The following is a 27,385-nucleotide window of genomic DNA, read 5'->3' on the forward strand; positions in this document are numbered from 1 at the left end:
TCAGAATTTGGATTAAGCAGTCACTAAATGAAACTCTGCTTATGATACTTCAGTTTTCTTTTGCTTAACACACCTATGAAGTCATAAATGTGACAATTGCTATTAAAGTTACCTTTTAATCACACTTACTAAATAAGAGACTTGCTAAAAGATTATTATCTCTATTTTAATTTCATCTGATGAGTATGAAGAAGCCTGGTTAATTATATAGTGTAACTCTTTTAACTTAAGGGAACATTATCTTTTCATAAAAATACAAATGCAATAGTCTTTCATAAACTATATTGTTCTCTGTACTTACTGTATCTATACATTTGTGAAAGTGTTTTGACTTTATACAATTCAATCATTCAGTTATTTTGATTTGGGTGTATTTATTCTTTTCATTGCTAGTCTTCCAGAAGTTACAGAAAGAAGCAGATTTTCAAAGGCAAGAATGGTTCAGGAAGCAAGGTAACATATTACATCATATAAAATGGAGAAAAAATATTTTCAACTTAATTCAGTTGCCTGGATTTATATTTGTTGAAGGTACTTATTTTACATATTATTCAAACAGGTCCACATTTTGTTGAATATCTTGGATGGGAAGTTACCTCTGAATGCAATGTATTATTGAAATGCAAGGTAAAGAACAGCAAAGATTTTGGCTTTGTTACTGTTGTGAGGGGAAAGCATTCTTAATGATAAAATACATTCCAGGTATTCTACTGTTTGAATTGCTTATTTTGAGACCTAGTTACTTATCTATTTACCTGGGATAAGTAATAATCACAGGTTCAGTCTTCACAAATATTGTTTATACATTGTGTTGTTCCAGACCTGAAATGACCTCTAAGTTGGAATACTGTAGCTCTTTGCTTCAGTATAAAAATGTTGTTATTATTTGAGCTGTGATCTTTCCCTTTAGAAAAAAATATAACATGCTCTCTTGAGAAAAAATACAAACACTGATTAAGCAAACTTGAATGTTTCTTTTTTACCCAATGCATAGTTTACTAAGACAATTCTTCCCCACACAGATCATTGGAGTTTGTCATCAATACAAATAATACTTTCTTTCTAGGTTGCTAACATTAAAAAAGAAACACACATTATTTGGTACAAAGACGACAGAGAGATAATGGTTGATGAAAAGCATGATTTTAAGGATGGTGTATGTACTCTGCTGATAACAGAGGTGAGTGAGCTCTCTTGATAGCTGCTTTACAAGTGACAACATTTCCAAACTTGCAGAAGTTTTAGATAACAGATGATCTCTAGTTCCCTGCCATGCAGCAAGATAAAGGAGGTTCATTCAGATGAGACACTGAGGACATATTAATTGAGGTCTGAATGGTATTTTGAAGACTTCAAAGTGTTGGCTATAGTATGGATTGTGTCTTTTTGTCTTCTGCTTCATATTGATCCATTTATTAGGCCAGCACTAAATGAAAATCTTGTACATGCATTTATTCCACGCACTATCACACTCTAAAAGCTCTTGAGAAAGATGAAATTTCTCTTCAAAGAAGATTTCTCTTCTTTGCATCTTTTACCCAACTGTTCCTTCGCCTTTGAATAATGAGACTTGTGATTTTTCTGTTAGAGAATGGTGAGTTGGAGAAGAGTACAACTTTTCTACTTCTTTATTCTCCTTTTCACACCATATCAAAATTTTATAGTGATATTAAATGGCTTTATTCCTTTATAGTATCAGTTATAGTATGTATGAACTATTAACATTTCTTTGAAAATAAACCATATTATATTCTGTATCTATTAAGATAATTTATCAGAATAGAAACTATAAAATTATGTCAAAATAAAATCTGGGGATAGCAGAAAAATCTAAGAAAATCAAGCAAAAATGAAGTATATGACGTATATATCCTTTGAAGCTACTGGATGGGCAGTAGTTCCATTTGCAGGAACTCTTGTATTATTCTACAATCTAAGTAATGAGCTACAGGCAAACAGATTGTTCAAGAGAAACAATAGTTTGATAGCTCTTCACCTCCTAATTACAGAAAATATACATTCATTTATTTATTTACATATAGTCAGACAAACTTTACTCCATTTAGTGTGGAGTTAATTGGATTTTATTTCACTGCTCTTGTTGCTGCAAGTCCTGCAATTGCTCAGCGGTTTTTGCTCCCACTCCTAAATGTTGCAGATTCATTAACAATTTCACTAGTGGAGTCTGTGGCCCATTGTGAAAAAAAATCAAGATGAGATGATAGCTAACTTGTCCTATCAAAGCCCTACATTTTTATGTGTACCACACAAAAGCAGTTGCAGGCTTTGATTATATAGTCATGGCTGCCATCTTTGACCATTTTTTGACCACTATGTTTCCCCTCCTTGTGGGTATACTTGCAAAGTTAATTTTTAATAATAAGAACGATACATAGTAAACTGCAAAAGAAGGTAAACAAATAACTACAGGAGAAAGTCTCTATTTCTTCATATCTAGGACTCATTCAATAGGAGCTAAAGCCCTGAATTTTAGATTCAAGTTTCAAAGGAAGGGTTTACATGTACATGAAGATTCCCATTGCATGTGGTTGCACTATAGAGACTACAGAGACCATAAAGTATCACATTGTGTTTGTTATGACCATATGAATAGTTGTGTGTTTTAACACATTCTTGTTTCCCTCTAGAAAAATATAAAAAGCTCTATCTGTTTGTTTAATACACATCATATGCCATTAACTCCTGTAGCTTTTCAGCAAATTAACAATAAATATGGTACAAATAAAAGCTAGAAGATTAATTTCTGATTTCCATGTTCAGGCTTTTATACATAATGTCACTTTTACAAAGAACAACACATTTTCTTTTATTTAAATTTCAGTATTCCTTTTAAACTTGTCAGCTCTTTCCCTTTTGCCCTTATCTCTCAGTCTCAAGATTCCAGACCTTCACACTGTAGAAATTACTTGCAGGAAATACAAATGTTTTTAATGGTTTAATGAATATTATTTTGTTCACAGTTTTCTAAGAAGGATGCTGGTATATATGAAGTGATACTGAAAGATGAAAGAGGAAAGGACAAAAGTATATTGAAACTTGTGGAAACAGGTAAGAGTGCTCTGAAAACTATTTAGGCTAATCCTGCAAATGCACACTTGGATATAACCCTCACTGACCTATTCCCTGCTTAGTGGGAAATTTTCTGGATATCACTACTGTATTCTATTTCAATCTAGATAATGCAGCAGTTCTGAGTGATGGAATAAGAAGAATAGATTATCTCTGTTCCAAAGTCCTGATGTTTCATGATAGCTAGAGTTAAGATTGTGGGATTAGCATAGATGTACCTATTAAAAGAGTTTGTCTTTCATATCTAAACCCATTAGTCACTGAATAGACTGTGATTACCAGAATTGCTTTGTGTGGATTAATGACCACTTAATATAAGAAGAATGTTATTGTCTCAGCAAAATACTTTGTGTTTTGAATTCTGTTACAATAGTAGGAAAATAATGCTGATGCCACAAGTGGCTTTAAGAAATAGTCTAGATCAGGGGTTTAAACTGCCGGCCCATGGACCGGATGCATCACAATGAAACTGTGCCCACTCCCTTGCCGGCAATAGGGAAAAAGCTCCGATAAGTTGCACAATGTCACGTGACATCCAAATTTGACATGTCTAGTCTAGATAATCTATATTTTGAGGAGGATATTCAGATTTAAATCTATGAATGCAATGGGTACCACTAGTAGTATCAACCCAGTTTACAATATTACAGAGGATCTTTCATCATAGTCCTAAAACTTCATAATCATGTCACAGAACTATTTTCCGAAGTAGTTATTTGCAAAATTGAATGAGATTTCAATTTAATTTAACATTCAGTATTAATTAACATAGTATAGAATAGAGTTTTCAAGCCGGGCAACGTTAAGATGTGTGGAAGATCCCAGATTTCTGGGATATGGGCTTTAGTTGAAAAGTTTCCTGAAATTCCAATTGATGTAAAATAAAATAGCTAAACTGCTGGAAGCTTCAAGTTATAAAGACCATGTAACACCTAAACTGCACATTCTGTGTTGGCTATCAATTTTCTGAGCACAATTCAAAGTGTTCACCTTGACCTTTAAAGCCATTAGCAGACAGAGGCCTTGCTCTCTACATGTACATCACTGGCCTTTCTCACTATAAATCCATCTAGCTATTTATATCAGCAGCAGCAACAACAATTTTAATTCTGATGTTGATTTATTTTATATCTTGCTTTCAAAGTCAACCTTGATTATTGAAGAAACAGAAAGGGGAGGGGGGAATAAATAAAAGATTTTAAAAAGATTTGATGTCAAATAAAAATAGAGGAATTTAAATGCTATTAAAGCAAGTCTGGAATTGATCAAACATAGGTAATGTATTTCAAAAACAAATTTAAATTTCCTATCTGCTCCATCTCAGTAAACGGACCTCAGGGCAATATTTAGCCATAACCAGGAATATATGATCTGGAGCACTGAGTATTTCTTTGGATTTGTTTCCACAGCTTTTACAGATTTGATGACGGAAGTATGCAGAAAGATTGGTGAGTATTAATTCCTCCTTCTAATGAATGACTCATTTGTACACTGTAGGAATGACTGTGAATCTTTAAAAACATGTGTTGTATTTCAGCTTTATCTGCAACTAATCTGAAAATTCAGAGTACAGCAGAGGGCATCAGATTGTATTCCTCTGTTAACTACTACTTGGACGATCTGAGAGTGAGTTGGTCACACAAGTAAGTGAAGAAATCTTGTCAGTATTGCTCACCTCATTCAACAAGAATAACTCTATACACATTGAAATGTAGGACATATTTATACTGTTTCATTTTCAGGTTCTAATAATGGGGGACAGAAAACTTAGAATTTGGGAGAGGTATAAAAGTGCTATGGACCTCTTGGTTCAAAACACTTCACTTGATACAGGGCATATTACTTCTGGTAGTATCTTTGCTTTTTTTTTTTTTTTTTTGCTACAATCCTTCTCTTCTGCTGTCTCCAAGTATTGCCATATCCACTGTCCAGAATGTTTTGTCTTCTTATGGACCATTGTTAAATCTGCCGTGTTATATGGCAAATGGCTGTCTGCTTGAATTCTAAAATCATACAGCACTTTAGCATGTCCATTTTCTATTTCTTTCTCTATTTTATGGTTCCACCAGTTCTTGCTTGCAGGCAAATGATATTTCTTGCATATGTTCCAATGCACCATTGGTGCTACTGTGTCGTGCTGTTGTTTGTAGTCAGTCTGTGCAACCTTCTTGCAGCAGCTAATTAGATGGTCCACTGTTACGTCAGCTTTTTTGCAGAGTTGGCACTTGCTATATGTTGCTGTCTTCTCAATTCTGGCTTTGTAGCAACAGATAGCATAGCTCTCATCCTCCTCAGAGCATAAATCCTCTAGTGATGCATCTCATAATTCTGGAAAATTAAACTGTGAGGTAATAAAATGCTACAACCACTTTCTTACGAGGAAACTGCTGCATATTTTCACATGCATAAGAAGCATAAAAACTAGGTACATATCACTCAAAGACAACCAATTGTTGATAAGGGTGACACTCCTGAAATACCTCAGTTCTTGGGGAAGTTGAGCAAATCTATTTCATATATGCATATGTATTTAACACATTTTTAAACTTTAACAATATCCTTCATTCTTCTAATTTGGAACTGCAAGCATAGAGGACTAACTCTTTCTCTATGCGTTGCAATCCTAATGACTATTTTGTCTCAATAACTGTTCTGGAAATAAAGTTGCAAATTCTTGGTGTGATGTAAATGAGGGAAGGTTTAAGAGAAACTTTCATGGAAAAACATAAAAATAATTCTTTACATGATCTACAATTTCTTTAAGATCTAACAATATTGCTACAATAATCTAAAAAACTACTTTTAATTATCATTTTTACTTAAATGTTCATGGTACTGCAATATAGTAGAAGCTGAAATTCAAGTACACTTGGAAAAATTCTTTTGGAACAAAATGAAGTGAAACAAAGTATATCTAGAACAGAAATCTTCAATTGTTACACAACTGTAAACCATCCATTCAAATTCCCAATGCATGCAAAATTATTATCTATATTATCTATATAATAAAACTTGTAATAAATTATATTTATATATTAGTTTTAGAGTCTTTGATGCTCTCTTAGCTTGGTGGTTTTCATGCAGACCCCTTATTTCAACCCTGAGCTACAAATTTTCTTCATTATTGGTACATTTATTTTAATTATATAAATGCATAAATTATATAAATATATTATTTATATATAACGTCTCTATTGCATTTTTATTTTTAGTGAAGTCAAAATTAAGTACACAGAAAGAGTTAAGACTGGTGTTACAGGAAACCAAATCTGGTTGCAAATTAATGAACCAACTACAAATGATAAGGGCAAATATATACTGGAGCTGTTTGATGGTAAAACTGCACATACAAAAATGGTGGACCTTTCTGGACAAGGTAAATTATTACATTTTAATTAGTGATATGAAATAACTAAGTTTTAATTAGAGTTATACAGTATATAACATTCCAGGAATACAGTGTTCAAGGAGACTCCAGCGTCTTCCTTTTTATTACAAAGCATAGTGATCTGGTCACTGTGGGAATGGTTTGAAGATTTCCTGAACAAAATCATCTACAATAAGAAGTTGTTCTGGTATTCCAAACGTATATTGTTCAAAGCACCAAATGTGTTCCCTATTGTAGGAGATTTCCTCTCAGAGGCTTTTATTACTAGATCAACATAATTCAGGGGGGGGAAAGTTCACCAGAATGTTGTTACTGAAATGATTTTATGTAGCTGCTAATGCCATTCACAAATTACTGCAGAAACTGAGAAACCTAGAAGTCTTAGTGATAGCATCTTTTGCTCTTCCAGTTATATGATTTTATGATAACTTTCAGCTACTTAGAAAGATCTGAGAAGCTAGCCAGGGTCTTCATAATTTAAGTTTTGAACTGTAAAATGATCTCAGTAAATGTTGGTCCTCAAGTGACAATTCCAGATTCATGAAGAACTGCTGAGTTTGTGGCTGACAGTTTGCATCTTACATTTAAATTTGACATCTTAGTTTACTATTTTTAATGTCATGTTAAACATCAGTATGCAAACATATTAACTCAAGTGATTAAAATATGTGCAAATTTACTTTTAGATTCACCCCATTTAACATAACTGAAACAGAGTTATTGATAGCAATCTTATCTTTGAATACCAGTGTCATTAGTTTGTACATTACAAATAGATTAAGAATACTTCCTTAGATGTTTCTCACAAAGATTTATCTCACAAATTCCTTTAAGACTAATTATGAATATTCATTGTACTGAATACTGTATGTGAATGAAACAGAGAAGAGATTATGCCTCACATATCGATTTATTTTCATGTTTTGATCATCTCTGTGTACCAGTTCAATGTACAAACTCAATACTTATGTACTTTGCAATGAGTTAAACAGAATATATGAAACATATGAGCGTATCTTGCAGATCAAACTTCTGCATATTTGCTCAGAAATAAGTCTTAGTGACTTGTGTGCATTGGAATGCAGTTTGTAAACCTTAAAGTTAATGTCACGTGAAGTTTAACCATTGTCTAATAGAGCATTTATTTCTTCTTGTTAAAGTAAAAATACATTCTGATAGTTTATTTGTCCACTTGCACACTGCTTGATTTTTAGCAGCTCCTAGTGCCAAACATCCATTATTTAAAAAAAAAACTATCAGCATTAGAAGGTACCACTATCCTAGAACTCTTTAGAATATGGTATAGTATATGATATAGTTTTCCATATATAATTAATAAGACAATTAATATAGGAACGTAATAGCTTGTATAGCATGACTTTCTCAATGTTCCAACATATTGCACAAAAAGCTAAATAAAGTAATAGTTACATAAATTGATTTCATAAAGGATACTAGCAGTATAACCCCTTTCTTTTTTATTAAGCATTTGATGAAGCCTTTGCTGAATTCCAAAGATTAAAGTAAGTATATAATTTAAGTTAAGTAAATTCTGCTGTTTTAATTAGGCCTACTATAGAGATGTCAAACTGCCGGCCTGTAGGCCGGATGTGTCATTCAGAAGCCGCGCCCACCCCATTGCCAGCAATGGCAAAACAGTCCTGATACGTTGCGCGACATCATGTGAAGTCGCAAGTTTGACAGGTCTGGCCTACCATATCTGGACTACAAAACTTTGACAATATAGAGTTTTCCACATCTCTGTTTTAATCTACAAATGCCTACAATCCAGATCTGGTAACCTTAAACTATCTAGATTAATTATCAATTTGGAAAACTTTGTTCTAATAATAGGACAATTTCAATATTTTGGGATTTTAAGCACTATCTGCTTTAACTGAAGTAATAGAGAACATAGTGGGATTTTTTCTCTTTTCCTTTTTTCCGAATAGTAGTTAAACTACTATTTGCTACTGAATAGTTAATTGAAGGGAAATCTGCATCCAGATCAAATGGATGATGACTTTTCCCTCCAGCAATCCAATGTATGACAAAAAAAATCTATCTTTATATAGCTGTTATCAATATATATTCAAAAGGTGAAAGTCTAGTGCTTTGTTTATTGAAAATAGTTTTATCATTAGTTTGAAGGCTAATGCTGAGCTATCATAGAAAAAAATAATTAACAAAGTGAGCTATTATATAGAATTATTTTCTTTAGCTGTTTAGAGCTGCTCATAATATAGCTTTTCCTTACTATAAAACTGAGATTTCTTTCTGCCTTTCTCAATTACAGAACAGCTGCCATTGCAGAAAAAAGTAAGTGAACTCTTTTTTATTTGGTGCCTGTTTTGTCAATAGGATGGAATGCTTCCTATTTATTTCTAGTGATAGGGTTTTTCATAACATTTGCCTCATAGAGGGTTTTTGTTGTAAAATGTATTATTTTAATCAGTCCACTTAAGCGTTTACAAATATATAAGTTGACTCATAGAGGAGCAGGGAGTAAAAAGGTAATGCGTACAAGTTTAAAGTAATCTAATGGCCCTAGTGCAATATTGTTTAATCAATTTCAACAACCCCAACCTTTTTTTCCCCCTGATCAACAATTTGGAATGAGATTTGCACGTGTTGTTAATTAACCTTGAGTGTCTATTACGGGCCATTATTCCTGACCACTTCATGTGATAAACAACATGTGACTCATAACAGCAATTTTATTACTGTTATTATGTTTAGGCAGAATAGGGCAGAAATACTAGGAGCCCTGTCTGATTATATGACACATTGGCAGCTTGCAAAAAAAATAAGATACTATTCTTCTACCTGCCAGATAGAACATTTATTACAGGGAAAATAAAACCATAGACACAGATTAACTTGCAAGAAATGTTACATTTTTATTTTTGATTATTTATTTTTGCAGATCGTGCTCGGGTACTTGGAGGTCTGCCAGATGTTGTCACTATTCAGGAAGGCAAGGTATAAAAAAATAGTTGCAATATTTAAAAAAGTAATTCTGCTGCTTTCTTAATTCTCAAAGAGCAGTTTCCCATTTTTCCAAAAACCCTGACTTTGATAAAGAAATAGATTTCCTATTCATATTTTATACGGAGAACCTAATTTCAATTTGTTAGGCAGCCAGCTTCATGTATTTAGGGCACTTCCACTTCTTAAAGAGAATATGAAAGAGTAAAGAGTCCTTGTTTAGTGATTGCAATTGGTTCCAGTGAAATGGTTGTTAAGCAAATTACATGTGAGACAGAGAGACTGCAAAGATCACTGGATGCTGCCCTTTTATTCAGATAAAATTCCACTCTACAGTGTCCTGTATTGTCCTCCCCCCCTTTTATTTTGGTTCCCTTGCAGGGCAAAAAGTTTGCCTAAAACCTCTTGAGCTGTTTCTCTCTGTAGCACAGAACTTCTCTAAAAAGTGCTAAACACATGTTAACAAGCTCAGCTGTATGACCTTAATTAGTTGACCTGGCTCAAAATTATTTTCAGCAATATGTTTCGAAAATTAGTCAACTAAGCCATAAATATTTGTCACGGATATATTTTCTCATAAAACTTTCTAGAATTAATGTGGTTTGGAAAAATATATAATTTTAAATTAAAAGTTAACCTATCAAGCACACAATTATTATCACAATCTAGAAAAAGTTGTTTTATGTAGTTTAAACATATTATTTAAATTGAAAGCCTGTTTTGCAATCATTTTGTGACTGGCATTGTAAGTGTAACTTTCTTTGAGCATAAACAAGGGTGGTTGCCTATTAACGGACTAATTATCCAAGTATTTCCAGTGATTACATTTATGGTAAAACAAGTATATAGTTTCTAATTACTACAAGAAAGAGAAAATAATCGAACACAAAAGTTTTTAGTACAGCAGTAATAGTGGAAAGGAAGAGGAGGAGGGGGGAGGAGGAGATAATAGTAGAACTATAGTAGTGTTTATTGAGTTCTTAATATTTATTTATATTTGCATCCTTTGTATGTTTCTGCAGGCACTTAATCTTACGTGCAGTGTCTGGGGAAATCCTGCCCCTGAGATTTCATGGCTCAAGAATGAAAAACTTCTAAAAGCAGATGCCAACATTATTTTGAAATATGAATCAGGAAAACAAGCCTGCTTCACTATTACAGCTGTCAATACGATTGATTCGGGCAAATACAGCCTTGTAGTAAAAAACCAGTATGGCACAGAGACGAGTGATTTCACTGTCAGCGTGTTTATACCTGAGGAAGGGGTTGAAATCCCACAGCCGGAATATGGTAAAGGAGATAAGAAAAAGAAAGCATGAACTATAGCTTAAGGGCACATGTTTCTCCCTCCCTTAATAATGTGTGTGTAAACTACAGGTAGTTCTTGATTTATGACCACAATTGGGACCAGAATTTCTGTTGCTAGGCGATAATGGTCATTAAATGAGTCATCACATGACCAGACCTAATTTTACAACCATTTTTACCATGGTCGTTAAATGAATCAAGATCAAGTGAACCATGTGAGGTTTTTTTAAGCAAATCTGGTTTCCTCAATTGACCTTGCTTGTTGAAAGCTGACCGGGGAGATCGTAAATTACGATCATGTGACTGCAACACAAACTGCAGGTGATGTGACAGTCGTGACTTTGAGGACAGTTGTAAGTCACTTTTTCTGAGGCCATTGTAACTTCAATCTGTAGTTAAACAACTGGTTGTAAGTTGAGAACTACCTGTGTTTTACCTGTATATAAGTTGCATCTGGATTCTTCCATTAATTTCAATTGAGATATTAAAACTTGAATTATATTAGACAAAAGTAGTTGTACATCTCTTCCACCACCTTCCCATTCTGACCATTCAGAAGCTTTTTATTTTTTTCCCTCTTACCTATCCATAATGAAGCAAAACCATCAGTGAGTGCATGTGACAGATAGTTTGGCTGTTCTCCTAGGTCCAGGTGTTTGTGAGTAAAAAATATACTACATATAAATCTACAAGGAAATGAAAGAATAACAATGATTAACTGTAGTGATACTCTACTAATTAGAAATTGTTATACTGGTAATCTCTGAACTTACTATAGCATAGTAGTAGAAAATGAGTATTAATTATATTAATACTGTTGTCAGCAGAAACTTCAGTTCTGGATACTCCTTGTTATTCACAAATAAATATAGAAAACGTATTTCTTTCACCATATGGGTATGGGCTTGTCTTTATTATTTGTTCATTTCTTGATAGTTATTGTTCTTTTCACTGAACATCAGTGTTCTTCTAAGTTTATTTTTCTTGTGATAACCTTTTTTCCAGTCTTCACTACAGCAATTATAAAGGAAATTCTGATATTTTATTTTTCTACTAACTTCTGGCTCTTTGGTCTCTACTATAAATCTACTTAAACATTCCAATGACTTTAAGCTTGTTAATATTTTTAAGTGGAACAGAAAGCTTTTGGGTATTCTTGTCAAGGGACAAAAATGCAACAATTTCTCATTCTTTACTGAGGGAAAAAAGTAAACCTGAGTGATCCACCCATTCCTCTGAGCAAAATGGATGAAGATGGCTATATTTTCATTCCCAGTGTTGGAATGATGCAGTGATTTTTTTTCTTCTGTTGCAAAAACACGGATCACCATTAGAATGTAATAAAGAAAACTATTTGCTATATTCTAGCAATCATTTGGCAAAAAAAGTCTTATATATATAGATAATAAGGCACACTGCGGCTGTACTTAAGCAGTTCTGTCAGTTCCAGTTACTATTGTTAAGCAAATGATTTGAATTCAACCTCCTGTGGGCTTCCCCTCTGATTTGAGTTCAACCTCCTATGGGCTTCCCCTCTGATTTTGTTTGTCAGAAGCCAGCAATAAAAATCACAAATGGCAATCACTTGTCCACAGACACTGCAATTGAGAGCAAGTTGCCAAATGTCTGACTTGCAATCATATGACTGCAGTGACCCTGTGATGTTCCCTTCATTCAGTACTATCATAACTTCAAATGGTTACTTAAAGAGTGAATTTACATGTATATATGAGTGCGGGTGTTGAGTAGAGCTTTGCATGTTTGTAAATTTATTATGTACATATTTGTATGTGTGAATTGTGGAGAATGTTCTGTCTCTCTTTCTGAATGCAAACACGAAGATGTATCTCTGAACTGAATGAATAGAACTCCTGAATTATTATACACCCCTCGCAGTGAGATGGGTGACAAACAAATTTAACAAAATAATAAATAAATAATCTATTATCTGATTTCCATTATTATTTGCTTAACAAAAGTGCAAGGACTAAAATAATGGCTAAGTAAATAGTATCTTCTTCTTGTTAAATCCAAACAACTAGAGTTTTATTATTTGTTTATTTATTTTTGTACACTGTTCTGACTGGGACATTTCTCAGCATAATAAGTGTTAGCTAAATCACTTCAGTTAAATGTTTTTGCTAGCACAAAATTTAAAGAATGTAATACTTGCAATTTATCACTTGATGTGCATATTTAAAAAGCCAAATATTTTGATTCCTCTTTATATGCATACCAATCCTGTCCCCTCCAAAAAATATAGACTGCTACAGGCAACAACACAAGTTGTCCTTGATTGGAGTTGGAAGGAATATTGAGGCTATAGTCTAGACTGGGGGGTTTAACAAACATCCAGAAAAAAGTAAAAATAAAATAAAAAAGTAAAAACACCACTGCCATCCCAACTCTGGTATTGTTTCCAAAACAACCCAATATGGATATGTATTAATATATCAGACCTCCCATTCAACTCAATAGAGAAGTTAGTTGAGAAGTATTTATTGGGAGCTATTAAGTGAAAAATACTTTTAAGTAGGCTTGACAAATTTGTGAAAACTGGTTGTTTCAAATCAGTTGGATAAAATTGTCTCCAATTAGCACTACGTATTGGTCATTTTACCTCTACATCTCACTCTATTTATTTGTTAAATTTATCGGCTGCCCATCTTACCTCAAGGTAACTCTGGGACGCTTAAAATCATAAAAGAAAAATGCTATATAAACTAAAAACATAAATAAGAATACAAAAGTCAAATACTGTGGCCCAATTAAAAGATGGGGAGAGCGGAAGCAGGATGGGAGGGAAGGTAGGATCTGTTTTAATCTATCAACTACATCAGCTATGATGCTCCCCTACTGCAGCCCAAACTAACTGACAGAGCCAGGTCTTCAGGCTGTTATGGAAGATCAAGACAGTTGGAGCTGATTTTATTCCGGAGGGCAAGATATTCCACCCCATCCAGAATTAATGATGACAAAATCCCGGATCTCAGGGCCCCGTGCTTCCAAAGCCATTTAGTCTTGCCAGGGTTCAGTCATAGCTTGTTGTCCCCCATCCAAGTCCCCACAGCTTCCAGGCACCACGAGAGAGCAGAAACAGCATCACTTGGGTAACCAGTGGTAGAAATATACAGTTTGATATTGTCAGTGTATTACACATACCTCAATCCATGGTGACAAATGATCTCACTTAGTGGCTTCATGTAGATAATAAAAAGAGTGGAGAGAATACCAAGCCCTGTGGCACGCCACAAAATAATGACCAATGGTTAGACTTCTCCCTCTCTATTAACATTGATTGGGACTGGCCATAAAGAAAGTCAAACCAGCACAAAACCTTGCTGCCCAGCGCAGCCCCCATAGCTGGCCCAAAGGGTACCATGCTTGATGGTATTGAAGACCACTGAGAAGTCAAGGAGAGTGAGGATGGTTGCACTATCCCCATCCCATTCTTGCCAGTGATCGTCAACAAATGCAACCAATGCCTCTATGACCACTTTCAGCTGAACTTATGAAAGACTTGCTTTATGAATGGCAGTGAGCAGGGGGAGGGAAAGCCTGGAACTGGCAGTTAAAGCACCCAGAAAATAAAAGATCCTTAATTTCTGCAGAACTCCTAGTTTCAACAGCAGCACATTCCTTGCCAGCCAAACCACAGTTGAACCTGAGCTGGAAATAAATGGGCTCAGTGATAATGTGAGACTGTAGGGCTAACCACCAAAATCATGTGTGAAAGTGACTACAATATGAAGCAAATTCTCATATACTGTACTGCCTATGCTTGTACTTTAAAAAAGGTACTGTACATAATAGACAGCAAAAAGTTAGAAGTTTTGATGCAAAATATATGCATCGGCATGTACAACATGTTTGCACAAACAGTACTATTAAGTTAGCAGATTTCACCAGCGCAAAGGTCTGTTTCAAGCATTATGGCTGTTGTTTTTTATTGAATGTCAAGGATGTAATAACACTAAAAAAATACTAAAGCAGGTCTTGTGTACCACAGTGTATTTTCATTTTTTTTAAAAGTAAATGCCTTGAAATAAAGTGCACATCTAATCCCCATTCTTTTGATTCTCTTAAAGCAAAGGTACATGTATTAAAATTTCATGAGTTAAAACTAAAATCCTGGAAAATGGCATAAGTTGTTGCTTTAAATATCCAGCTTTGGCATATACATATTTTTAATCTGCATTTGGTGTTCAGCCATTTAGGAGGGCCTCTTTTCAAAAGAGTTTTCTAAACATATGAGAGCTACAAATTTATGCAATAATATGTGAAGTGCTTTACTGGCACTAGACCAAGATCCATAAAAAAAGGCACCACGGCAGTCAATTAGTCTCAGAACTCATACTGTATCTTTTTTTATCTGTCTTATGTCAATAAACAATGACTGCATCCAAGAGTCTAAATGCTTTATTCATAATGCTTACTTACATTTACTGCAGTATTTGAAATTGGAGTATCTGGAATGACAGGAATCAAAGACTGAAATATTCTCTATCATTTTTTTTTATTTTCAAAACTTTATAATCACAAGGGCGCAAACAAGAGATCTATGGGGACTCTCTGTGGTTTTAAACTACTGTACTATGGCCACCAACATGAATATCATCAGATGAAAAGTGCTTTGGAAACTTTCTCAGAATGGCTCAAGCAAGCAGTTTTCCTTAAATCACTCTAGTTTTTTCAAAAGATCAGTAATATGGCTATTTCTGTAAGCAAAAAATATTTCATGATTTAAAATATTTTGAATCCATTTGAAATGAATGCAACATATGAGTGATAATTTACAACATGTTACTGTTCATTAGGAATCTACAAAGAGTTGGTCACCATAATTGCTGCCATACCGACACCAATCACTGAACTACATGTGACTTGCTCCTTTCACTTTCCTAATCATGAGTCATGTTGCTCTTCAGATTAGCAGTTCTTATTTTGTCTCCCTGGTATCTGTTTGGCCATCTGTAAAAGAAGCTAAAATATTTAAAATGTGTCTGAAATGTGTATTGCATTTATCCATCACTTCAGGATATTGAGATTTTCTCAGATCAGATGAAGTCACTATAACTTGTACTATATGTAGTATAGAGAAGAAAGTGATGTCTATCATTCTATGAGATCATTAAACAATTAATATATAGAATATACATTCTTCCAGAACATCTTACTTCGCCTAAAGAAGAAAGCCCAAATGATGAAATCTCAATCCTTTACCAGCTTCTAGGTTCCCTATAAGAGGGTGCGATGACTCAATGGTTAAACACACTAAACTTGTCAGCTGGAAAGCTGACAGCCTGGGTTCAAGATCTGAGCACTCTACGATCGAGTGAGCTTCCATCTTTGCCCCAGCTCCTGCCCACCTAAAAATCATGCAAGTAAAAAAATAGGTACCATTTTGGTGGGAAAATAGCAGTGTTCCGTGTACCTCGGGGTATAGTCATGCTGGCCACATGATCATGGAAATGTCTTTGAACAACACTGGCTCCTTCGGCTAAGAAATGGAGATGAGCACCACCCTCTAGAGTCGGACACAAGTGGGCTTTATCTTTAGGTTTTCTATGAAACTAAATGTATTTCACTAAAATAAAAAAAACATTTTGATTTGCACTTGTCTCAAGATAAATGATTCAAAGGTGATCTTAGGGATGTTTAGCTTCTTTCAAACCAATTCAATTTCTGATTACTCTTTGAATGTACAAGCAGATGTACATCTCTCCTAATGTTACCCTGGGTGTAACAATACAAACATTATTAATATGCATTACATTACTTGATCTGTTCTAGTGCTATGAAGCCAGCTTGTACATTAAGATGTTGCAAGCTGTGTATGCGAAATTATATGTTTTTATCTTTCTATATGCCCAGATGGATGTTGTTTTATGGCAAGATATATAATGCATCTCTAGTTAAGATTTGTAATAAGTATAGCAGATGCCCAGTTTAATCACAAGTACTATGGTAGTACTATGGTCTACAATGATTCTCTGTCAAGATAGTATAGGTATCTCTGAAGATGAAGCATTTCTTGAGGCAGATCCCACCAGTCTAGTCCTTACACACAAGGACTTTTGAACCGTGACAGAGAATCACAGACCTATTTGTCCCAAATGTGCTTTTTCGAAAAGCAACTGGACTTTGTTTTTCCAGTTTTGGAAAAACAAGGGCCCAGTTGCCTTTTGAAAAAAGCACCTTTGGAACAATCCTGACCTGGATGACTGAGTATCCCCACAGGCACAGGCTTATTTGTAACATAGCAGGAATGTTCATTTACATGTAATGTTTATAACAATATCTTCGAGCGGAAGGCATTCTTGAACTCATGCCAAGATCGGTGCCATCTACCAACCCTCTGTAATCAAGTGCTCATGAGTCAAAGGAAGATTTCTCGAAAAAGAAAAAGGAAGCTCCACCCACTGGCTGCTGTCACACCCACTAATTAAACCGTATCGCCAGACGTCGCCTCAAAGAGCGAGGGTGGGTGGGGCGAACAACGTGGCCTTTCCCTTACCGTCACGTGTGATCCACCTCCCCCCCGCCTCCCGCCCACTCCGAACCGCCCTGTTGCTGTTTTAGCTTAGCCCCAACAGGAGGGGGAGGAGCGAGAATTTCCGCAGCGTTCGGTGCGTCACTGCTGCTTCTCCCCCTTTCACCCATCCCCTGCGAGTCCCGCGCTGGCTGCCTGGCCAGCCCATTCACTTCATTTAACCGCCGCTGCCGCTGCTAACGGTCGCTGGCTGCTGCTCTTGCGTCTTTCCCGGTTCCATCCGGTTGAGAGGGAGAAAAAGGTAACGAATGGGGAGGTCCTGTTGTCCCTTGATGGGAACGCAACCTTGTGTGAGGTGGCTGGTTAGTTGAGCGGGGGGGCGCATCCTTTTTTTTCCGCTCCCCCCTGCCGCTCCGGGTCGTGTCCTGTCCTCCATCCTTCTTCCCTTTTCCTTATCGGCTGCCTCTTGGTCCCTTTCCTGGGCCAGCATTACTATGAACCTGGGTAACTCACCCGGACGACCGTGAAGCCCTAATTTAGATGTATTTGTGCTGCTTCGGTCGTTTACGTGTATTCTTGCCCGGGAGAAGTCTTCCCGACAAGTCTCCTCAGCCCCCTCTGCCATCCCCACAGGCCAAGCGCTGGTTTTTCAGCCCGAGCAGGGAGAAGGCTTGGGTGGGATTTTTCCTCTGGGAGTGGGGTGTGGGGGGGATTCTCCCCTCATCACCACTGATGATGTTACCTAGTGTGGGTAATGAAACGTCTGCAAGAAAACGAGCAAGCTCGGAGAGCCCCAAGGACCCTTCATTTCAACCCTAAGCTACAAATATTCTGTATTGATTCTCCCCTCTGGGAAAACTGGTACTCCTTAAGTGCCTGATTCCAAGCATGGCATCATCATAACCAGAATAATAATGGGGGGAAAGGAGGTAGAGAAACAGTTGATAGAACTAAATGGTTTAAAATGGTTGAACTACAGTTTTAAAACAAACAGAAGGATGATTTGGTCATATGATTGAGACATCTCCCCTGTTCATACAGTATACAATGCACTTACTATAATTAGTTCCTTATTGTCATCAGATTATCTTGCTATTGCTAAAATTGCTATTAAAGTTAAAAAGAATTATGGCTTTTCGATTTGTAGCAGCCTTTGGTGTCATCTTGTTTTTAAACAGGATTAAATCCCTCAGGATAATGTTGCATTTTGAGGGTTTATTACTTTTACTTTCATTCTTGTCATCTGGCCTTGCCCAGCTAGCTTCTAGATAGGCCAGTCTTTCATGAAAACAATGATAATAGCGCCTGTTGTGCTTCAAAACAGTTATATTTCATAGTGATAGTTGGGCTTAAAATTTTCAGGTAATGGAAATGTAGAAACTAGAAAGTTTTATAAGACCAGCCTGCTATTACATAGCTAAGGAATTTATTAAGATTGGAGTAGTTTTTGTAAGATATTTCTAGGACATCTAGAAATTAATCTGATGCTTGCATCAGTTTAATATAAAATCTGAAAATGGGAACCTAGGCTAATATTTGAAATATATCATAATGTTTAAATTCTAGTAGGGACTTTCACTTAGCAAATGTATGCTACACTTGGGCCATATCATTGGGTAGTTTTTCAAGTTCATTCCAATTACAGAAAAATGAAAATGTTTTGCAAATTCAAGCATTAATGATCTATAATTATTTTTGTTGTTAATAGCCATATTTTTTCTCTGTAGAATTTTCAGTATTTTTTTTCAAACTTCACTAATACATTTTTAAGTAAACTCTTTCCAGTACAGATATAAAAATGAATTTCAGAGGGTTAGACCAGACTTTCTCGGGGAATGGCATGGTGGCCTATAGGTGGAGCTCTTGCCTCACAATGAGAAGGCTGTGAGTTCGATTCTAGCAGAGCAGATATCTCTCTCTGGGCGCAAAAAAAAAAAAAAATCTGCTCCGAACTCTGCATAGGCGTCAGGAAGGACATCCAGCCAATAAATGCTCAGCTCCATTCAATCACCTCGACTCCACCCCAATGCAAGGAATTACAGGGTCATTTTTAAAAAAAGATCAGACTTTCTCAACCTTGTTACCCTGGAGGAACTCTTGAAACAGGTCTCAGGATATTCCTACATAAAAAGGTTATCTTCAGTTCATACTGTTAGTGTGATTGTTGCACTGTAGCTGCTAGCATTGAGCAAAATTAAAACATGTTTTTCCATCACAATTTTGTGGAACCACTAGTGACCATTCATGAAACCCCAGTTGAGAAAGGTTGCTATAAAGTGTCAAAGAAGGAACGTAACATTTGATTTACTATATTGTCAGCTGTTTTTGATAAATTATATTCCTTTCATAACTTCACCCATTAACTGCTTAATAAGTGATTTCTACTCAGTGTATGATTTAAAAAAATAAAATAAAAGCTTTTCCTGCCATTTAAAGTAAGAATTATTTCAGAATATCCATTTGGCATAAGATATAAAATCTTTTCCAATTTGTAGAAGGCCGGAAAATTTTGTATTTCCTTTAATGCTAGAAATATAGTAAGAATCGTATTACAGGTAATGCTTACTTAACAACCATTTGTTCAGTGACTGAAAGATACAGCAGCATTAAGCGAATGATACATGCCTTCAGCAACCTCAGTCAGCCCCTGCCACCCCTCAGTCTCTACTTTAGCTTCAGTGGCACTGGGGCCTCCACGGAGGAGTGCTGCCTCAATCCAGTACAAAGCACCGCCCCTGCTGTGCCCAACTGACCTATGCTTATATGAGGCAGCTGCTGGCCCTGCCAGACCTACTCTCCAAGCTGAGCAGGCTTTCAAAATTGTGTGTGTCCTTGCAATGCTTTGGAAGGTTTCTGAGAAGGCTGCCTGTGATTTGGAGAATGATGGGCATGGCCGCCTTGTGAGGTTCCAGAAGGTCTCAGAAGCCTTCCAAAGCATCACAAGAAGAGCACACTTGATTTGAAGAATGGTCTACATGCCCAGGGGAAGAAGGCCTGAAATGGCCAGCAGCTGCGCCATACGGAGCCAGGGCTGATGCTCCTCATCAGCAGTGGGAGGAGGAAAACTGAAGGTCAGTTGGGATGGCAAGGACTGGACTGCAGGACAGTGAAGATGGCTGGGGTTTTGCACTGAGGTAGCTGGCTGCAGAGCAGCCTTCCTCAATGGACCAGTGGTGCTGGGGCTGAAATAGAAACCTGGGGTGGCAGTGGCTGCATAAGACTGCTGAGGTCTCTGGACCTCTGCTTCAACCCCAGGGCCACTAGTGCTGCTACCACTACCAATGAGTGCTACTGTGCATGGCGGCCAAAATAGCAGACATGGGGGAGAGATTGGTGAGTGGGGGGGAGTTCAAGAAAAGGCATTCTCTTTATCAAGATTGGGGACTCAGAAATGACCAACCAGGAATTTCTTGCATCAGATTGAATCCTTGCCTAATATTTGCCTGGTGGGATTTGGTTAATAATAGCAAAGGGACTGCTGAGATTTCTGTCACTAAGCAATGTAGACATGTGATGTGCTGTACAACTATATTGCTTAGCAACAGAACTTCAGGTCCCAGTGACCGTCGTAACCCAAGTACTAACTTATTCCATATGGCCTAGATTTAATTTTCAGACAAAAAGGGACTATATTATTATTATTATTTTAGAACTGTAGGAAAAGTAGTTTTATCCTATTTTTTATTTTATTTTCCCTTTCTCTTCATTTCTGTTTCTTATTTTGTATTGTTTTGTTCATCTAGTACAGTGGTTCTCAACCTTTTTAATGCTGCAATCCCCCCCCCCAACCGGTCATAAGTCGAGGACTACTCAACCGGTCGTAAGTCGAGGACTACTCAACTGGTGCAGCACCGTTTGCAGAATGGGACTTTTGGCGAGCTCAGCAGGGCAGAGACAGCCTGGACAATTCCTATTGGCTTTTGAAAGCCAATAGAAGTAGACTCTATTCAAGGGAGTCTATTCTATTGGCTTTCAAAAGCCAATAGAATAAAAGGGAGTAGCACAGCTAAGGAAAAGGGGGAAAAAATGGCAGACTGTGTTGTTGGTGACCCCCGTGAAATAGTCGTTCGACCCCAAATGGGGTCCCGACCCACAGGTTGAGAACCACTGATCTAGTATTTGTAATAAATGAAATGAAATGTAGTGGTTTGGTTGGCAAGTGTTATTATTTGTATTGCTTTAATTATTTTTGTATTGGTTTAATAATTAATGAAAACCAGTTTGGTATAGTGGTTAAGACATCAGGTTAGAAATCAGGAGATTATGAGTCAGTTTCATTTTATGTACAAATCTAGTTTGGTGACCTTGGGCCAGTCACGTTCTCTCCGCCCTAGGAAGGAGGCAATGGAAATCACTTCAGAAATACCTTTCCAAGAAAACTGCAGGAAGCTGTCCAGGCAATTTCCAAAAATCAGATATGATTAAAGGAAGATAATAATAATAATAATAATGCTTTAACATTTTTAAGAAAGATAATGAGATTGAATAAAGCATTGTTTCATTATGTTAATACACTGAAGCTTGACTTCTTTGAGATATTTAAATGTGTTTCTTGTTCAATAATTAAAACTATATACTCACTTCAGTCAAACCCAAATTCTGTTTTATAATAAAATAGATTGTCAGTACTTTTTAAGATTTATAATACAAGTGTCAGTTTCAATTTATTTCAAGGGAAATAGACATTATTTGGGAGAAAAAATAGAGCAGCCAATACCAATACTTGTGGCCACATTTGTACACATGGTTGTAGACAGCCACAATATATTGCATTAGATATAGCAGTACATCCTGTGCTTAGTTAGGGAAAAAATAATTAAAGTAATACCTTGATATAATAAGGACAGTACTACCAAGACAGTGTCATATTTGAGAGAATAGATAGGCAGTTCATGGGCGTAGTTTCTCTCTAGGGAATATTTTTGTGAGTTTATCATATAATGACCTTGCTTCCCAGATCCTATGCTTGTTCCCAGTATCTTCCTTCCAGCTTTATATACATTCCTTGATCTTCTGTTTTATGGCTGAGTTGACAAGAGTTCATGGTTTCTAAGTCCCTGGGTAGGTTATAAGGAATGGGGATGTTTTAATTTGTTTTTGTTGTCCTAACTGTCACACATTTTCTCCTTTATAATGTTATAGCAAAGCTAGTGGCAACAGAAACATTTATCAGATCTATATAAACTAGTAAAGATGTGGATTTTTTTTTAAAAAAAATCTTGAATAATAAATATGTTTTGAAAGCATAGAACAACTTATCATGTACTTCAATATTGTATGCCTTTAAATATTAACTAAAAGGGCGGATTTCTTTTGCCTATGCTGTGACTTCCTTTTATTTTTAGCTATCACTGAAATAAAACTCTAAGAAAACCTTGGTGAGAGCAGAGTCCGGAATATGGGGTGGATGCTGAGAGTCTGGATTGTGTTTGGTGGGAATAGAGTTGGAAGAGGGGGGGTTATTGAGTGGTGGTGGTTGCATTTAGTATGGCATGTTGGCTGCAAAATTATCCATATTGCCAAGAGCAGCCAATGAATTGTTGGAGGTGACTGAAAGTAAACAGGGGTTGATGGAGAAGAAAAGAAGACATTAGTAAGAGAGCACTTTCTTCAAGCCAGTGGTTCTCAACCTTTTATTCACCATGGATACCCTTTAAATACCTTTTGTGGCAATGGACCATGGTCGCAGATCACCAAGACTTAACTTAGGATTTAAATCATAACATTTATTCAAGTCTTCCCAGACCCCCAAGGATCTGTGACCACAGGTTAAGAATCACTGCTCTAAGCAGACACAAGAATGAGAGATGAGTGGAGTTGACGATTTAGAAAAGATTTCATTAAATCAAGGTTGTGATGGGTCTATACTGGAGGCTATATGTTAGATCTGATATAACTTAAAATAAAGTCAAGTTGGTCTAGTGATTAAGGCACCTGGCTAGAAACCAGGAGACTGTGAATCCCACCTTAGACAAGAAAACCAACTGAGTGACTTTGGGCCACAGTGACTTTCTCAGCCACAGTATCATGTCAGGCTCAGATGAAAAGCCACTTTATTATTATTATTATTATTATTATTATTATTATTATTATTATTATGTTGTTGTTGTTGTTGTTGTTGTTATTATTATTATTATGTCAATTCCTTTAGCAACCAAATGAATATTTGATATTAAGGCTTTTAGTTGATCCTTGCCTAAAAAGATGCACAATAGTGATTATGCACCTGTGAATATTAAGGGTAAATGTCCCATGCATAAGCAGAGAACAATGATAGTCTGCAGTTTCCTAAGTGTATAAATTGAGTGTTAATTTTGAGTTTCCACTTGAATAAGGTACATATAATATGTGTTTTATGTAACTGTAATTTTTGATTTGTTTAGACCCCTATACATGCATTACCATTTTGCATTTCATTATAATAAATGGTCTTGAACTTTAAGATTTTTCAAAATTTTAAATAATTGAAAGTGTACTTTTGACATTTTTGACAATACACATGATTTCTTTTACTCTGGAGTTATGAGTAACCTTTTACTTTCAATGTCTTTCACATAAAACCACAGATCACAATTATCAGATTAAATTATAATAAATTAAAATTTATGATAACATGATTGTGCATGTATTTTTTTAATTTAAAGTTCATTGTATTTGGAATAATATTTTCAATCAACATTTCTTTGTAGCTTTAAAATATGAATTATGTTGGACAGCTTGCTGGACTTCTGGTTACTATGAAGGAGTTGTATAAAGGCCTTAATCAAGCTACACTTTCAGGATGTATTGATGTAATTGTAGTTCGGCAACAAGATGGTACATATCTGTGCTCACCGTTCCATGTCCGATTTGGAAAACTTGGTGTCTTACGTTCAAAAGAGAAAGTGGTGAGTACCATGAATGTCAGAGACTAGGGAAACAAAATATTTTTTTTTTTTTTTTGCCAATTGTATGTACAGTTTACATTATGCTGTTATTATGGCACATCATTTTTCCGGATTCAGTAAATACTTGTAAGGTAGGATAGGGAAGAGAGCTTTGCTATACAGTAGCAAAGTTTTGTTCAGTTACCCAGAATGGCCAAATAGAGGCCTTTATTAAGTCTGGCCATAGAAAGCATAAAAATAAATGCTTTTGCTTTTCTTGGCATTGATATACATTGGAGATTTACAGTGTTGTTTTCATCTACCACCTAATATACATTTAATAGAAGTCCAGTGACATCACTTACATCATTATGTCATATAATTATGTCACATTTAATTCACATCATAATGTAAATGAGGTAGATTACATAGTTTGTCTCAATGTTGTTATAATATTAGGATGTCACTTGCCCATCGCTTACATCCCTACAGATATCCATGCTGCTTAGTCAGATGGATAAGTTGCTTTGTTGCTCGTAACTCATAACACATTAGATAATTGTTTGAAGAATGGCAAACAAAAATGAAAATATGGCTTTGCCAGCTAGCCTCCAGATCTGATGATAGTGAGGTGGGATGAAGCCAGCAAAATGGCTGTATTGTTAGTGAGATTGATTGCAATCTCCCACAAATTATGGTTGTAATAGTTTTGTATTATTTTAAACTTTTAAAATCACTGTTGTGGTTATTTTTTGTTATTTTGTTATATTGTTTTGTGTTTTAACTTAGTGCGCCACTCGGAGTTGAGCAGCTCTATAAAGTTACCAAATAAATAAATAAACATGGTATATTGGTAATTTTTTTCTTTCAATGATTTAGGTTAAAAAAATAATATATTGATTAAATATAAACATACATTTTGACGTGTGTTTTTATTGCAGCAAGTGTTCTGTTGTATTTTTTATAGATTGATATTGAAATTAATGGAGAAGCAGTTGATCTTCACATGAAACTGGGTGATAATGGAGAAGCCTTCTTTGTGCAGGAAACAGAAGAAAAATTTGTAAGTCATCTAACAAATGTAGCTTTATTCCAATTCTAATATTTGGGCAGATATTTGTTTTTTATTTAGAAAAAATTGATTTTTTCAAGCCGACAGAATATTTCAACCTTTATCTTTTATTATTTTCTTTCCTTTTAATTCCATCTTTAGCTTAATTTTTATTTTATTTTCCCTTCTCTTATTTATTTTTGTTCCTGGGTGTTTTAAAAAGACTTCCATATATTTTCTCTCTCACACATAGAACATGAGATAACAATCAAAGAATATGCAGAAATACTAAAGAGTATAACTCAAAGCAGCAATAAAAATATTAACACAAGACAGCAATTAAAAATATTCATGAATACAAGTAAACAGTAACACAAAGAAAGACCATGTGTTTTTAACAAGCAACAATAAGACTGTCTCAGTTTCTGTTTCTCAGTATTAATTGGATTGAGGATGAGAAATATCATCCCGCTCTACACATCCCATTCTATTTTTTGTCAGTTCCAAAATAATAGAATAGGAGAAATCAATTATATTGATCTTGCTTTCCATTTTTTTTAAATGCATTTCCAAATAAAGCAAAAAGCATTTCTTTGGATTTAGCAAAGCCAATTGTGGAATGCAAAATTGCTGAACCTTTGTCATGTTTAGCTTACGTAAATAAGGGTAATAGGTTATGAAATACAACAGTGCATATAGATGTGGTATATGCATTCATCTACCATTTTCCTGCTGCTGCATCAAGGTAAGAAGAATTTTGAAACTTTCTTCTGCTTTCATTATTTTTTTTTATTCTGAATCCCACATAGTTTAATTTTAATCCTTTGTTTTAAACCAACCTATTTCAAACAAAATTTTATAAAAGTGGCTTGTTTTACCATACCATAAAAATTAATGATTATTGAGGATTTGCATATAAAACTAAACATTGGTTAGAAAAAATGTTCAGAGCTTTATCTCTTAGTTCTGTTAGGCAACTATACCCTTCATTATGAGAAAAGAGAAAGTGAGTATCCAAATCTTAGTGAATGTCAGTACAAAACACATCTTCATTTAAATGTGGTATGAACAGTTAACCTATGCATATTCCTTCTCTTAATATATGTGAATAATAATTTTTAAATGACTATCACAACTGAAACATAAGTTTTTTCTGGACATCATAACATATACTTCTATATCTGTTCTTATTGTCTTCAGTTTTAATTTCTGAGTTAAATATTGTAATAATTAGGTAACATATATATAATGTACAAAATTCAAATTCACCTAAATGACTTTTAGGAAAATGTTCCGGCCCATCTGGCAACATCACCGATACCTACAGAAGATCAGTTCTTCAAAGGAAATGATGTCAATTTGATGAAGTCAGGTGAAAGTGAAAAAATAGATTTAAGCTCAGAAATTCCGCAGATTGTAGAAACAGAGCCTTTTTTCCCCTCTGGGTCAGTGAAGAAAAAAAAACGAAGAAAGAGAAAATGTAAACAAGATGTGAAAAAAGAAGAACAATTCTCTTCTCTTGGAACTGAGGAAATCTTTGAAATGGAAATAAGTTCAGATGATGACAGGTGTATTCTGCCTTTGAGGTAATTTTTTTTCCAAAAAGTTCTGTTTAGTCAAACAGCCACACTGTAAAACATTCAGTAATAATATTTCTTTTATATTATATAAATCCTAAACTAAAAAAATAACTTTTATTTTATAAATTCAATTAGGTATTTAACTTACCTTTCGAAATTCATATTCAGAGTAATATCTGTAATAATGACTTTAAAAATAGCTAATAGAATAAGTAATGAGCAAGATTAAATACCAGTAGGCATATTTGCTACAAAAACAGATTTTGTAACTGTGCTATATCAAGTAAAAAAGTATTACTTTTTTATTATAAAATAAGAAAAATGAAACGATAATCTTTCCATAAGGATACAACTTTAAATAATATACCTAGTTAATATTAAGTAACCATTTGTGGAGCTTTGTAAGGATTGTAATTGAAATCTAAAATTTTTATAAAGACTTTTATATTTACAGCAGTTAAGGTATGGATAGATGTATTCTGCATTCACTTTAGGATGTATTAATAATTATTTAAAAGTAGGCATATATATATATGATGTAGGGGAGGAGGGCGATGTCGTTGTACTGTTTTATGTCTCAGTCTTTGGGGGGTGTTTCCCTTTGGATTAGGTTGGTAATAC

The 27,385-nt window shown here is 35.2% G+C and overlaps 2 protein-coding genes across 4 annotated transcripts in view; both read left to right on the forward strand.

The window, feature by feature from the left end:
• Positions 1–11,668, forward strand: part of MYOM1 (myomesin 1) — a 71,408-nt gene extending 59,740 nt beyond the window's left edge. For all 3 annotated transcript variants that reach the window (XM_039351024.1, XM_039351027.1, XM_039351026.1), the window contains 11 exons: positions 394–453; positions 560–627; positions 1,067–1,180; positions 2,982–3,069; positions 4,500–4,538; positions 4,628–4,733; positions 6,303–6,466; positions 7,965–8,001; positions 8,775–8,797; positions 9,405–9,460; positions 10,489–11,668. In XM_039351024.1, coding sequence (XP_039206958.1) covers positions 394–453; positions 560–627; positions 1,067–1,180; positions 2,982–3,069; positions 4,500–4,538; positions 4,628–4,733; positions 6,303–6,466; positions 7,965–8,001; positions 8,775–8,797; positions 9,405–9,460; positions 10,489–10,785 — 1,052 coding nt within the window. In that variant the 3' untranslated portion in view covers positions 10,786–11,668. The remainder of the gene's footprint in view (positions 1–393; positions 454–559; positions 628–1,066; positions 1,181–2,981; positions 3,070–4,499; positions 4,539–4,627; positions 4,734–6,302; positions 6,467–7,964; positions 8,002–8,774; positions 8,798–9,404; positions 9,461–10,488) is intronic.
• Positions 11,669–17,391: 5,723 nt separating this feature from the next.
• Positions 17,392–27,385, forward strand: part of LPIN2 (lipin 2) — a 42,936-nt gene continuing 32,942 nt past the window's right edge. The window contains exons 1-4 of the mRNA XM_039351029.1: positions 17,392–17,568; positions 23,957–24,154; positions 25,101–25,196; positions 26,469–26,770. Coding sequence (XP_039206963.1) covers positions 23,966–24,154; positions 25,101–25,196; positions 26,469–26,770 — 587 coding nt within the window. The 5' untranslated portion in view covers positions 17,392–17,568; positions 23,957–23,965. The remainder of the gene's footprint in view (positions 17,569–23,956; positions 24,155–25,100; positions 25,197–26,468; positions 26,771–27,385) is intronic.

This window comes from Crotalus tigris, unplaced genomic scaffold (genome assembly GCF_016545835.1).
Source record: "Crotalus tigris isolate CLP2741 ecotype Arizona unplaced genomic scaffold, ASM1654583v1 scf7180000018368.3068619, whole genome shotgun sequence".
In the NCBI taxonomy this organism is placed as follows: domain Eukaryota; kingdom Metazoa; phylum Chordata; class Lepidosauria; order Squamata; family Viperidae; genus Crotalus; species Crotalus tigris.